This window comes from Cnephaeus nilssonii, assembly GCF_951640355.1.
Source record: "Cnephaeus nilssonii genome assembly, chromosome: 11".
Classification (NCBI taxonomy): Eukaryota; Metazoa; Chordata; class Mammalia; order Chiroptera; family Vespertilionidae; genus Cnephaeus; species Cnephaeus nilssonii.
The window spans coordinates 86780684-86796226 of NC_137082.1; the positions used below are offsets into that span (position 1 = coordinate 86780684).

At 46.9% G+C, this 15543-nt stretch overlaps 2 protein-coding genes across 2 annotated transcripts in view; both read right to left on the reverse strand.

Moving 5' to 3' along the window:
* The window catches only part of ZNF397 (zinc finger protein 397), a 687602-nt gene that overhangs the window by 478603 nt on the left and 193456 nt on the right, over window positions 1-15543 (reverse strand). The gene's annotated exons all lie outside the window — the stretch shown is intronic.
* Window positions 10744-15543, reverse strand: part of MBD2 (methyl-CpG binding domain protein 2) — a 48396-nt gene continuing 43596 nt past the window's right edge. Inside the window, exons 6-7 of the mRNA XM_079784983.1 lie at window positions 12446-12568; window positions 10744-11201 (exon numbers count right to left, since the gene is read on the reverse strand). Of these exons, the coding sequence (XP_079641109.1) occupies window positions 11198-11201; window positions 12446-12568 (127 nt within the window). The 3' untranslated portion in view covers window positions 10744-11197. The remainder of the gene's footprint in view (window positions 11202-12445; window positions 12569-15543) is intronic.

Below are 15543 nucleotides of genomic sequence, written 5' to 3' on the forward strand. Positions count from 1 at the left end.
ATCCCTCTTGCAATCCAGGACTGCTCGCTCCTAACCCGTCTCCTGCCTGCCTGCTCACTCCTAACCGCTCTCCTGCCTGCCTGCTCACTCCTAACCGCTCTCCTGCCTGCCTGCTCACTCCTAACTGCTCTCCTGCCTGCCTGCTTGCTCCTAACTGCTCACCTGCCTGCATGCTCAGTGTGCGTCATAGCGATGGGTCATTTTGGTCATTCCGGTCATTCCACCCTAACGGTCACTTAGGCTGTAATATATATAGATGATTGTATTACTTTCCATGCTGACAACGTAAGCCTATTTTTGATCCGCCCTGTACTTCTGTCCCGTCGTATTTTTTCACCTTTCTCATTCTGTTCTAATTCCCAGGCCCCCTAGTCTCCTCAAGCTCCGCACTTCGCACTTGTTAGAGGTCATGTTATTCCTCTCAGTTCTGAATTTTTTACCGGATGTTAACCCGATCCGTTCCTCTCTAGGATTGGCATGGCCGCCATGCTGCTCTTTCTGTGACTATACTAACCTAATCCACACAGACAGAAGGGAGCAGGGACCGTGGGGTCCTGCGTGGACTCTGGCACCAGACTGCCCAAGGCCAAGCCCTGGCTCTGATGCCCACTAGTTGGGTGCCCTTGGGGGAGGTTCTATAGGACTCGGTTTCCTCATCTACACAATGGGGACAGTGCTCTCTCTGTTGAGAGGTGAGTGAGTCTAAAATGAGATAATCCTGTGTCTGGCATTATTATTTCCTATATCATGAGCTGTCCTCTGGACGTTCTCCAGCTCATGTTTACATTCCCTGGAAACGAAAATGGACTGTAACATGAGACAGTTATGCTGAAAGGGTTTGATCCGTGGAACTTCCCTCTGTGCGAGCAGAAAGATGTGCCAGGAAGGCCCAGTCACTGCAATCTATCTTCTCCCTTTTCTAATGCGGCACCTTAATGTGGTCACGGGGTGGCCCTGCGTTTACTCCCCAACTATCCTCTCTCCTTCCCGTGTGTGTGCCCACACTGAGCTTTAGAAGTGGTTGCATCTTCTAAAAGCACATCACTGGGTCGAACTGAGAGTTTCCCGTGTTCACTAGCCCAGCCTGCCAATTCTGTCACCAGGGGAGATGAAGGCAGACGTCAGCGTTTTTTCTTTAGGGCTAACCAAAACCTGTCAGCAAAACCACCCAACAAAACAAAGAAACTAGCCCAGCTGGCATGGCTCACAGGTTGAGCGTTGACCTATGAACCAGGAGGTCAGGGGTCAATTCCCGGTCAGGGCACATGCCCAGGTTGCGGGCTCAATCCCCAGTGTGGGGCATGCAGGAGGCATCATTGATGTTTCTATCTCTGTCTCCCTCTCCCTTCCTCTCTGAAATCAATAAGAATATATTTAAAAAAAAAAAAGGAACATGTCTGCCATCAAAGGAAAGAAATTAAAATTAAAACATAATGAGAAAGATGCTACTGTCACATCACTTCCACACTGAACTACTGCTCACAAGGTCTGTCTGTACGTCTGCCTCTCCACAGAGCTCCCAGGGCCTCACCGCTTTCTGGAAGGTGTCTTAGCCAGAAAGCCCACCTATCCACATCTGTTTAACACTAGGACAGGCAAAGAAATTCCGATGGCTCAGAATGAAAGTACCTAAGAAGAGAAAAAGACCACTCAAAATACTTGATAGGGAAATGTTACAATAAATGTCAGGATCAAGTCATGATTTTGTAAGAGTATCGTTAATTTTTTTTTCAGCCCCACAAAGATTGTGGTTATCAAGCAAACAGCATCCCATAGGACATTGGGTTAGGACAGAGGACAGATGATGTCTCACTCATGTGTTGGATTTGGAGAGTATTTTGTATTTCAAGTATTATATCCGGCACAATCTTGAGAAAATATTAGAGTGAATGAAGGCAACTCTCTGGAGCAAAAAAAAAAGAGTGATTAAAAACAGAGCAATTGCTTCGTATGTGCATTGAACTTACATTGAATTTGGACTACACTGTGCATAGAATATAAGGCTACTCTTTTGTTTGATTCTCTCAACAATAAACAAGTCTCTTAAGAGGTAAGATTATTAAGTTTTGATATTAAAACAGAATGAAATAATGTCCTTCAATGGATAAATTAATAACAATGGATAAGCAAACACCCATAGCAATAAGAGAAAGAACTTTACATACATGACTTATTCTCAAATGCATTATGCTAAGTGAAGGAAGTCAGACTTATAGGTTATATGCTGCATGACTCCATTCATGTGACATTCTGGAAAAGGGAAAAGAATGTGGGGATGGAGAACAGGTGCGTGGTTGACAAGGTTTAGGGTAAGGAAGGGGTTGACTACAAAGGGATAGCACGAGGGAATTGGGTAGGATGGTGGTGATAAGAATTTTCTGTATCAGTTATGGTGGTGGACATGGGCCTCGATCCATCTGTCAATGCTCATAAGCCTGCATATCAAAAGTCTGAATTTAATATTATTTTTAAAATAAATATTTTTCTGAAAACTTAGAATGGTATCTAATCCTTCAGGCATGCAGGAGTACTTCTCTACCCTCCCTCCTATCCACTCCCACTCAACCCTGGAGAGTGGCATGTACTTGAAAGGCAAAAGAAAATGCTCAGATATCTCTACATTTTGACTATATATATTTTTTCATTGTGTGTGCTGGAACCTCAGGACTCCCCTGACCAGATATCATGACTCTATTGTGCAAACAATATGTGTCAAGACCTTGTCTCTGTCCTAAAGATTCACTGAGTAGTTCTAGCCCTTTTAACCAAGAAAGTTCTAATATGACATGGATAAAAGAATGGGTTAAAAAAAAGTCTAAAATATTAAGTTAAAGATAGGGAAGACCTATGACTCTGTAACTGCTACAATAATTAAGTATTATTGCCAAAGTTTAATGAGGAACATTGCTTTTTCTTTCCAGGAGGTAAAGTGTTTGCAAGATTCCTCAGCCTGTGGCCTGGTTGTTTATTCTTATACCATTTATTTGCTCCAGATTAAGAAAAAAAATAAAGCAATTATGCCTTAATTAGCTTACATAATTTGTGAAGAAAGAGCAGCAGAGAGATTCTCTTGCTTATTTTGTATGATGAGTGCAAATAAGATTAGCAAGAGTAGAATTGAAAAGTAAAGTTTTAATGGAATGGCACCAAATGTTCATTGCTCTTTAAGTATTTTCATTCTACAATATCTAAATATGAATTGGGTCATCAACAGAGCTTTGCTGAAGACCCTGGTAATAACCAACTTAGCGTCTGCTACTAAAATGCTGATCCCGAAGTGTGTAGGAAAGAACTTGGCCTTGCCCAATGAGAGGACTGGCTACTGGCCTCTGCTTCTGGAAGGTAATCTATGCCATAGTTAAGAGGTGTCTTTTAGGGTGGGGCCTAGTCACACTACATTTTATGGTGGGGCCAGTCACAACCATGTGACTTGAAGTGGGTGGTTTGGGTCAAGCTGTATCAGTCAACCTGAAGACACTTCACCCACAGGGGCAATCAACCAATCAACCCATCAGTCATGCCTACGTAGTGAAGCCCCAGCAAAAATCTCTGGACACGGAGGCTCAGGTGAGCTTTCCTGACTGGCAATAACCTGTGCATATTATCACACGCTCATGCTGGGAGGGCAGCGTGTCCTCACTCAACAGGAGAGTGAGGACAGTGGAACGTTCACATTTGGAACCCTCCCAGACTCTGCTCTTCCTTTGGCTGATGTTAGTCTGTGTGCTTTCCCTGCAATCCACCATAGGCATGCATATAAGTGAGGGTGGTTTGGGGAACCCCTGAACTTGCAGTTAGTCAGACTTAAATGGTCTTTAGAGGACTGTGACTGTGCGTTCAAACTTTGCAGCTAATGTCAGGTACTAAATTGACAATCTCACCCCCAAATTCACCCTTTTGAAAAGTCCTTGCTCATGTCCTGGAGGAATGTATAATCCAGTTAAGATGAGAAATTAGGGAACTCATACAACTTAACAAAAGGAAGATAAATAACCCAATCAAAAAATGAGCAAAGGACCTATACGCTTTCGAAAGAAGACATACAGAAGGCCAAGACACATATGAAAACATGATCAAAGTCACTAATCACCCGAGAGATGCAAATCAAAACGACAATGCGGTACCATCTCACACCTGTCAGAATGGCTATCATCAACAGATCAACAAAGGACAAGTGCTGGTGAGGATGCGGAGAAAAAGGAACCCTCATGCACTGTTGGTGGGAATGCAGACTGGTGCAGCCACTGTGGAGAACAGTATGGAGTTTCCTCAAAAAATTAAAAATGGAACTCCCATTTGACCCAGTAATTCCACTTCTAGGAATATATCCCAAAAAATCAGAAACACAAATCAGACAGGATATATGCACCCCTATGTTCATAGCAGCACGATTTACAATAGCTAAGATTTGGAAACAGCCTAAGTGCCCATCAGCAGATGAGTGGATTAAAAAACTGTGGTACATGCCCTAACCCCGTGGTCGGCAAACTCATTAGTCAACAGAGCCAAATATCAACAGTACAACGATTGAAATTTCTTTTGAGAGCCAAATTTTTTAAACTTAAACTTCTTCTAACGCCACTTCTTCAAAATAGACTCACCCAGGCCGTGGTATTTTGTGGAAGAGCCACACTCAAGGGGCCAAAGAGCCGCATGTGGCTCACGAGCCATAGTTTGCCGACCATGGCCCTAGCTGGTTTGGCTCAGTGAATAGAGCGTCGGCCTATGGACTGAAGGGTCCTGGGTTCGATTCCGGTCAAGGGCACATGCCCGGGTTTCGGGCTCGATCCCCAATGTGGGGCGTGCAGGAGACAGCCAATCAGTGATTCTCTGTCATCATTGATGTTTCTATTTCTCTCTCCCTCTCCCTTCCTCTCTGAAATCAGTAACAATAAAATAATGCCCTTATATGTGGTAATTCCTAGAAACTGGAAACACAGTTGGGGTAATACAGCAAAAAGGACTGTGCAGATGCAGGTAGGGTTATGAACCATAGAATAGAAAGCATATCCTGGTTTCTCTGTATTAGATTATTTGGTCTAATCAAATGAGCTCTTAAAAACAGCTATCTTCGCCTGGGGCCAGAGACGTGTAGCAGAGATCAGAGAGTAATGCTGCGTTTGACCCCAGGGTTGCATGCTTTCAGTGTTAGGTGGCTAATTCACCCTCCTCACGGCGGCCTCTGATAAACCACAAGCATCGTTTTAAAAAGTACTAGACATAGCACCAAGGTTGGGGTTTTCTCATTTATTTTTTTTTATAAGGTATTTCTTTTATATATTTATATATATATATATATATATATATATATATATATATATATATATATAATTGATTTTTTACAGAGAGGAAGAGAGAGGGATAGAGAGTTAGAAACATCGATGAGAGAGAATCATCGATCAGCTGCCTCTTGCACATACTGGGGATGTGCCCGCAACCAAGGTACATGCCCTTGACCGGAATCGAACCTGGGACCTTTCAGTCCGCAGGCCGACGCTCTATCCACTGAGCCAAACCGGTTTTGGCGGGTTTTCTCATTTATAACGTTATCTGCGTGACGCTGCATTCTGGGGAAGACAGAGGAGGCCAAGAGGAAGAAAGGTTTTATGAGAAGGCATGCATTCCTATCATAAAGAGCACATTCTGCCGTGTTGCTGTTTGCCTTCTTTCCCTGAAGTTTCTATTTGCACACAACTGGTTGTTGTTGGGGGCAAGGCCTTTAGTGAAAATCATGCTGTGATCAGCAAGGCCCTGCGGCCGCTGGCCATGGCCTCCCCAGCACACGCAGCCCTTGCTGTGGCTCTCTCTCTCTCTCTCTCTCTCTGTCGGAGCAGAGTATCTGTCCAGTCAGCAAAATTCAGGATAGCTCCCCCAAGAGCAGGTTCCAGTCCCCATGGGAATCACCAGGTTTGTTGTTGTTTTGAGGAAAGGGGTTGCTACCATTTATGAAAGATGTTGCCACGTGCCACTGTGATGTCTTCTCCCGTTTAAGAACTGCACGGATGCCATGGATCCCACCCCAAGAGCAGGGCACATGGTTGCAAAACTTGGCCAACGATGGCAAGCTGGCAGACTCCTTGACTTCAGGGGTCCATGAGCCTCCGATGGGGAGTCCTGCCCTGGAGTCGTGGTCTCAAAAGTATTTAAATAATTAGCCCTTTCAAACACAGAAGATGTGTCCCAAACCTATGGATACTTACTTATCTATAATAAAAGGGTAATATGCTAATTAGACTGGACGGCCGAATGACCTTCTGGACATCCTTCCAGACGACCTTGCGGACAGACGAAGCCGGGGCTGCGAGGGCCGAGCCCTTGCACAAATTTCGTGCATCGGGCCTCTAGTAAATTATATACATGGACTACTCTCCTAATGTATTACGTGCTTAATAAAACACTCAAAAATTAAAATCTATAAAGGACAAGATGAAAACAAACATTAAAAGGTCAAACATTCCCCTCCCCCGCCCCATGAGTGCTCGCACACATGCCCTAGACGCACACTCCCCACTTTGAAGCCTTTCCCCAGGGTCTGGGTCCAGTGGCATCTCGTTGCCAGACTTCTCACCAGGTCAAGTTCATGAATGGTTAAACAAAGAAATGGAAAAGAGGAAAATGGAGAGAGATGGAAAAGCGGCAAGTCCTACAGTAGAAAGAAAAATGCTAACACCCACCCACCCCCGCCCAGATAAAAATAACTCCCAACACTGTGGCTAGGAAGCTGCACCTGTCCCACCTCTAAGGAAAGATGAACAACCCCCGTGGCGAGTTCTCAGCAGGAGAGGCCCCTGCAAAAGCTGACCATTCACACATGAAAGAACCAGCTTTCCGACAAAGAACCACTCTGCCCTGTATGAGCCATGGCCACACGGCACGTTATAAACCAAGCTGAGCTCTCTGTCCCAGACCTGAGCGCGGAAGAGCTTTGGAAAGTTACATGTTCTAGAAGCAGAAGACCTCGCCGTTCAAATCCCTCTCTTCCTCAGCTCGAGAAGTCAGTTAGCCTGCCTGGTTCTTAGAGTCCTCAACCCTTACATGGGAATAACATGTGCATATTACATGGCCTATTCGTAGATTAAAACTCAAACCTGACATTGATGGAGGTGAAGGTGTTCTGCTTTGTAAATGACAGGAAATACACACCTTTGTCCTCCGGCCATAAAAACAAAAGCCAAATTCACAAAGCAACTTCCAGGTGCCCCTCCAGAAAAATCAGTGTGTAACTTGCAGTTTTAAAGTCCACGCTGCTCCAGTTCCCGCTCCTCAGCCATTCCCAGCTCACCCTGTTGTAAGTGACCTGTGTACAGGCCCCACCTGTGGACCTGGCAGAGGCCATGCAAGTGTACGTTGTCTGGGCGACACATCTGCATCCCGGAAGTGAAGGCGGCAGGGCGAGGAACGATGGCCGTCCTGTGGGGGCCTGGAGGCTATGGCCTCACGGGGCCTGGAGTGGCCTGCACCTGACTCCATGGAGAAGCCTCAGGCCTTCTGTTCACTAGAAATGCCCCCAGAACGGCCGAGCAATCATCTCAGTAGCCCATCAAAGCAGCGTCACTGGTTAAGCTCCGAGAGCTTTGGGACCCTACACCCCAGTCTGCATCCCCTTGTGTCCGGGAAACCCAGGCCACAGATGTCCTTCCCAGATTGTCACTGAAGATGACTTACACAAACATCTTTAAAGCTTCAAAATTTATTGCTGTACATTTTCGCATAGCATTTACTATGGAAATACTAATAGTGCAAATATTTATTTTGGACTTCGTAGCATTTGAGAGATCACAAAGCTTTTTAATCTTTTGTAATCGTTTATGACGATCTAGGTTAGTCAACTTATTTTTAGAATTCAAAACAAGTGATGTTATATTCAAAGGGAGTACATGCTGCTTTTTAGGTCTCCGCTCGAGAACAAGGGAAGCCTCCACGGGCACTCCTTTCCTCATGGCACACACATCTTGCAACATTTTTCCAACTGCAAGACTCCTTGTTCATTCACAAACCCAATCAACGAACATTTACCGACAAACTGATCTGCCAGGCACTGTGCTAGGCTCTGGGGACATTAGGATGAAAAGATGCAGCCTCTGCTTTCACGGTGCTTACAATCACAAAGTAGAAACAGACATGCAAAACAATGTGTAATACAGAACAGGAAAGTGCTTCCCTGGAGGTATTTACAAAGTGCAGTGGGAACCTGGAAGAGGGGAAAGGTCATCTGCCCCGAGAAGTCAGGGACAGCTTCACCGAGGAGGTAGCCAGAGCTGAGACGGGACCAAAGGTCGGCAATTTGCCATGTAGACAGGCGGGCAGACAGAATGACAGGTGCCAAGTCAGAGCCCCAGGGGCCCTTGGGAGGAGCAGGGTATGCAGTGTTTCTTGAGCAGAAGGTGCGATGGGGAGAGGGCAGGAGGAGCGAGGCCAGTGGGCAGGGCTCAGATCACGAAGAGCCTGCGGACCAGTCTTCCATTTATCCAACGAAGGCCATGGGTGAGTGCTGGCTGTGTGCCGGGCCGGGCTGGGCTACACGCTGGGTTAGAACAGGGACAAGACAGCACAGCCTTGCTCTCGTGGAGCTTACATTCTAGCAGAGAGTCAGGTAAGAAGCCAACAGATAAACCCAACCCAGATTTAGAAGATTTCATCGAAGGAAGTACACAGAGTGTGAGGCAGAAAATAAGCATTACGGGGTTGGGGTGTTGAGAGGATACGAGTCGTCTTGGAAGTGACAAAAAGGACACCCGAGGGATGTGCTAGCAGGGGAGCCCTCACTGTGCACCAGGCGCTGCGCCCAACCCCCACTAAGCAGGATCCCATGCAGCCCTCAGCACGGCTCTGAGGTAGGATTATTCCTGGGTCACCGATGGGGAACACACTCAAGATTCGGTCACCTGACCAGTCACACACATGGCAAACCAGGGTTCAAACACAGGTTCTCTGCACCTCAAAGTGCTCACTCTGACAAGTTATTCTAAACTATACATACAGCTAAGGGAGGGGCTTTGAGATGGGAAATGATACTCACATTTGCCTTAAGGACCATTTCTGATGGCTCTAGGGAGGAGATAAAGGAGGGGTGGGGAGGGAAGGGGAAGGTAAAAAATAAAATAAAAGCTTTTTAAAGGAATGCACTGAAAGCCCAGAGGAGAGGAGAGGTGCACGAAGGTAGGGGCCGGGGGGATGGAGCCGCAGACGTGAGCCGTGCGGTTGGTTGGCTATCAGTTCTAACAGGATGATGGGATGCTGGAGGCCAGGGGAGGAGTGGCACCTCTCTGGGCTCTGCCTTGGCAACTGGACCCGATGATGTGCCTTCACTCAGGTTCGGGAACGCAAGACCGTGACAGGCTTGTGAGGATGAGATGAGTTTGATTTTGGTTGTGTCATCCTGTGGGGATACTGGACTTAGGAGCTGGTCCCCAGCTGGACACCACGCAATGGCTTGCACACCTGTTCTCCACCTGAGCAAAGTCTACAGGAACGAAAAAGTTCTGTGCGTGTGTACATTGCAGTGTTGCTTTTACAAAAGCTGTTTTTGAAAACACGTTTATCTTGGTTGGACTGCTTTGTAAAAGGAACATACGATCACCAAGATGAAAGTACCCAAGGCTGATTGCAATGAAGAACATGGACGTAGGAGAGGCTGAGAAAAGCCTTTGGGCGCCCTTCTAACTAGTCCGACCAGTTCTTAAAGGAGATCACCGTGAACATCACACTGACCCCCGTGGGAGTGTCGGCCAGGGCAGCCCCTCTGCCAAGCCTCCCCGCGTGTGCCCGTGTCCCTGCTCACCCACCAGCAGCGCTGCTCCAGGACCTGGGGGCCGGCGGCCCAGGGACCAACGCTGAATGTAAACCAGGAATTCCAAGAAAAGCTTCTTAAGTAATCTGGCATGAGGTCCAGAAAAACAGCAGCCCAAGCCTAGCCAGTGCGTATTATGGACTATTTTCTCTTCCTTTCCTTCCTCGGGGACTGAAGGTCGTGGCAGCAACTGCACAAGTGACACGTACATGGAAGCGGTCACATCCCTGACACATCATTTCTGGGTCTAATTTTAAAAGAACTCAGAGTTAAGGAGTACAGAAACCCATCCTATAGAAAGACATTATCTTTGCTCTATTTCTCCAAAAGTGCTTAAGTTTACTTATAACCACGGCCTCCTTTCCTTAGCATCAAACTTAATTTTTTGATTTGTAAAATTCATTAACAAATGCCGATTTTAATAATTAGATAGCAAGGACTTTAAGTGGCAATGAAGTTCCACTTTTGAGTCTGAACAGGAAAAAAAAAAAACTGTCAATACTCGGGAGGCCGGGTATTGACTAGTAGAGTATTGCAATCTGGTTCATGAAGCAACCCTGCCTAGAAAGCTGCCTCTCTCTTGGCCAAGGGTCTGACCCGCACCCGTTCACTTAGTCAGCTGGTGGCCACTGGAAAATGCAACATGATCTAGAAAAAACAACGAACGCAGGCCTCCAGTAACACCGAAGGGCACTAGTGTACCGGATTCCTGCCCAAGGGAAGAAAATGACTTCTTCTCACAGAATTAACAAATGTACTTACTAGTCAGAGGAAATGCTAGAGGACAGCTTAGGAATTCTGGTGAAAACACACTCCTCATTACCTGTGCAGATGTGTTACCTCCTCCCTCCCAGCTCCATTTCACACCCGAGGCCCAGGGATCACAGCTGAATGGAAACCGGGAAGGCCCAGGACAGGCGGGGTGTGTTCTTTAACAGAAAGAATCCCAATCGGTCTGTGAATATAATCATTTATTTGTCTTTACAGTGATGATGGAAGAATGTACAGATGTCCTCTTTCAATAAAGTATAAAAATCTGCTTATATACAGTGAAGTCACAATAATCTTGAATTGGGAAATTTATTTGGTACTCATTCATATTCAAACTGGGGGCAGACAGATCTCATAAGTGCTACATTTCCAGTAGATTGCACCTGGCATCCAAAGCTCAGCTTCTTCCTGCTTGATATTACAAAAGACTAATTTTAAGTCCTAGGACTCAAAATAAACATCATTTTTTTGAATAATAGATATATACATCAAAAATACATCTAAAAAGGCATTGGTTAGTGCTATTAAAAAGCTTTATGTGCTCGGGTACATTTGTTTTTTTCTTACAGGCAAAACCCAGTGGAAACGTTTTGGTTCAATTCTAGGAATTTGCTCTTGGGGAACGTCAGCCAAAAGTTACCTGTAAGGAAAACAAAAAAACTTCAGTCAGTCAATGATTTTGCAGGTGCGGTCAGCAAAACTTAGGAGTAATTAGAGGCTAAATTTCACTTAGCACCACATTTTTAAAGCCTTGATTGGCATTTAGTTGTAACGTGTTGTACATAAAAAGTGCTCAACACCTCCCCGCATCTTTCAGGCTCAAAGAAAGGTCACTTCCTCAGGGACGCCTGTGACCCTCAATCGCATTAGCCCCCTGCCATCAGCTCTCCCAGGACCTTTATTTTTCCTTTGACAGCACATAGCACAGGTGGCGATCGCATAGTTATGTGAGCGCTCATGTAAATGGCTACATGTAGGCTCTGTGAGCACAGGAACTGTGCGGCTGCGGCCCTCACTGTGTCCCCAGGACCTGGTACTGAACACAAGGGTGACCGCAGGACAAGGTGACCATCCCCAGACTGAAGGGTTCAAAGCCAATTTCAGGGCCACAACTCTGGGACTCACTCTGCTCGTTCCCTCCGCCCGCCCCTCTCTTCCTCCCCCTCCTCAGTGCTGGCTTCAAAGGACACAAATAAATAATCAGCTCCGAGTTGTGGAAAGTAAGCCAAGGCCTGCGGAATGAAGCAGCAGAGACGCTGGGAAGCAAGAGGCACAGAAGCACGCGGAGACCCGACTGTAATCATTTAAAGAGAACATACACCCAATGGAACAAAGTCCATGGAACTACTATGTGAGATGAGGATAGGATCCAAATCTGCACTTTTCAAGGGGAGTTACTTATAATTTGAAATGTCCTCATTCTCCCTGCATCGAATCTATGCTAAACGAAATCTAGAAAAAGGGCGGGATTTTGCCTACCTTGCAGCCATAATTTTAAAGGGGAGACAAGTGACCCCAGAAAGCTACGTGTGGCGATGACAGCCACCTCCACCTCCTGTGGCCATGTCTCCCTCCCTGGCAGAGTCCTGTTCTCTGCGTCTCTAAGGGGCCTTGGAGAAGGACCTTGCAGGCTTCTCCCGTCACTAATCCAGGAGGCAGGCCCCTGGCAAGCGCTGCAGGGCTGGGCCTGCCCCACACGCTGAGAACGAAAGGCTGCGATGACTGCTGTGTCCTTAACGCCAGGGAGGGGCCAACGAGAGCACAGCCCCGGCGAAGGTGAGCTTTTCATTCCCGGCTGAGGCGGCGACAAGGGAAAGCGAGAGAACATCCCAAGTGCCAGTCTCCCTCTCTCCCAGGTGTCAGTGCACCTGGCCGCATTCTTACGCTTCATCTCCACTGTCCACTTCAATGTCCATCTCTTCCGTGTCAGCAGCTCGGGACAAGATGTCTGCCATCAGGGCTTCCTCCAATTTCTTCCGCACTTGTTGTACTCGCTCTTCCTGTTTCCTTTCGAACAACCCAATCAAAAGACACGCGTCAGTGGGCAAGCAATGGAAATAGGGAGCTGCTACTCAAGTTCATCTCTACTTCAGAATCATGGATGTCCCGGGAAAACCGCAAAAGTTGCTTCTATGGTCACAAAGCCACACCGCCCGGGCGGCGAGCAGGTAGCCCTCGCCGCACAGAGAACTCTGGGAGGAGTGGGTCTGTTTCAATGACCTTTTCTCCCACTTCCAGAATCTCTAATACGTGAAGATTTGGGGTTATTCCTATAAAGGGTAAATAGAAATATCTCAGAAGCAGGGCTAGAATAGGAAGTGACATGGAAACTACAGAAGAAAAGGAGACGTGTTTGATGAAGCGCAGAGCAAGTGGAGGGGGGGAGGGCAGGCTGCATTCGGTTTGGCTCGGTGGCCGTGAGGGAGGCCAGGGCAGCTGTCTCCTGGGTGCCCAGGCCTGCTGGCAACAGGCCATCAGGAAGGAACCATGACCACACGCTCTCTACACCAAGGACAGAAATGAAAAGCGCCTTCAACTGCGACAAGCTGAGTGGGTCTAGCCCAGTGGTCAGCAAACTCATTAGTCAACAGAGCCAAATATCAACAGTACAATGATTGAAATTTCTTTTGAGAGCCGAAAACCGACTTCTGCGCATGGGCCACGAAGTTTCAATCGCACTGTACGTGCGCACCCTCACGTGGTATTTTGTGGAAGAGCCACACTCAAGGGGCCAAAGAGCCGCATGTGGCTCGCGAGCCGCAGTTTGCCGACCACTGGGCTAGAACATGCCACAAGTCTCTGTGCCTTGGCGACTGCGGCCCTCCAAAGTGAGTTAATAACACAAGCCATAAAAATAGGGGGAAAGGGATTCTGAGCCATTAGATGGGAAACAAAGACTGGAAGAAAGGCTATTGAATGCATTTTATCTCAAAAAGCAGAAGAAAATTGAGAGTAGCTTCCTGACAGGCAAGAGAGGGATTCCTAAAACAGTTCAAGCAAGCACCGCTGTGTCACATGCAGGCCACGTGGGAAGGCAAGGCTGAAGAAACACAGGAGGAGGGAGAAAACGGTACATTAAAGCGTTAGAAAAAACAGGTGGGAGGGGTCGCCCTACTAGAAACCAGAACCTGCCACCTCCTGAGACCAGAGGGAAGCTGGTGAGGGCGGATGTTGAGTGAGAGGAGAAGCCCAGTGCCAAGAGGTGCAACAAGGAATACTGAGGCTCAAGAAAAGGACAGGACAGGACAGGACAGGACAGGAAAAGAAGGAAAAGAAAAGGAAAAGGAGGCTCCTCATCAGTAATGAGGAAGCAAACGCAGCACTGCCCACACCTGGGAAGTGTCCGAAGACACCGAGACTCCCTATGTCCATCCTTGGGTGCCCAACCAGCTGGGAAGTGACAGTTACCTATTCCAGCCCACGTCTCTCTATCTCATGAGACTACCTCAAGGTGGTGAAGTTAACATACTGTGTAGCCACAAAAACCTTATGTCATCTTTAACTCTGAAAACAGCACAAAGCATTGAAAGGTACAGACCTCCACTTTCTACATGAATTTTCAAAGAGAGGGGGGCTGTCGCTGAGCTAGTCGGAGCTGCACAGCCTGTCAGACGTTCATGTAGGGCAGCCAGTCAAGAGGAACACAGTGTTTCTTTCTTACATAGTCAGTCCTGCCTCGGGCTCAGTGACTCGAGGTCTGACAAATGACACATGGATCTCATTGGCAGTCTCTCACTCCTAATAACAGAGTATGGGAATGTGCTCGGCTGCCCCAGAGTAATCCCATTAGGAAGACAAAGAAAATGGGGGGAAGGGTGCTCTTGGCTGGAGAAGTCTATCTTAGACTCTAATATTTGCCATGATTCTCTTTCGCCTTGAGAATTACATCCCACACTTAACGAAAGCTGAAGTTAAAGCATTTGCCCACTGGGGTAGGGAGAATTCTAACACAGTCCCCAAGCTGCCCCCTGTCCCATCCTTGTATAATCCCCTCCCCGTAGGGACAAGCAGACCTCGTGACTAGGATGGGATACACCGCCATGATTATTTTACTAACCATGACCTTGGATTAATCCAAAGAGGTTATGGTACAGGGTCAGACCTAACAAGAAGAGCCCTGCAAGGTGCTGGCCCTTCCTGAAAGAAGGTGGAGGGAACACGGAGGGACCCAGGGGACAAGGAGCTGCCATCCGCCTCTAACTGCTGAGAACCCCCCGCCCCACCCCACAGTCTACAAGAGAGCAGGGGCCTCAGTCCTACAACTGCAAGGAAATGAATTCTGAAACAACCATGGGGGCTTGAAAGGGGACTCGAGGCTCCAGAAGGAAATGCAGTCCAGCAGACACTTAGATTTCAGCCTCGTGAGACCCAGGCGGAGAATCCAGCCGTGCCTGGCCCAGACTCCGGACCTACGGAACGTGAGCTATAAACAGGCGTTGTTTTAAGCTGCTAAGTTTATTATTTGTTACTCGGTATTAGAAAACAAATATACCTGTGGATGAAAATATTATCAAGGATGCTGCAAAACTACATACTTAATGTTGAGACCTTTAATTGAAGGTTGAATATTGCCTGCACAATTGGAGAAAGGACAACAATTCCACTTGCAGTAATTTATTTTGAATCTGTACTAATTCAACAAGAAACATTTGCTTAATAATCTCTGTTATGACAATTAAATCAAATGGGCAATTTGTCAGACAAGTTTGCCTTAGAAGGCAATCATGCCGATCTGGCTCTGAGATCGTTTCCTTCACTATCAAAAGATCTGGTGTTGAAGCCATCAGCATTCCCAGGGGATTGCTCAGACAGCCTCAGTCAACACCCATAACGAACTGCTGAAATCCTGCCGATTACTCATTCCAAGACAAAAAACAACTTGCCTCCTGACTAATTTCCTTCCTTAAGGGTAAGAATAACCCAAAAAGCAAGCTGATGCCTCTCCCTGATTTTACATTTTGTTTTCCTTAAAAAATAATAGA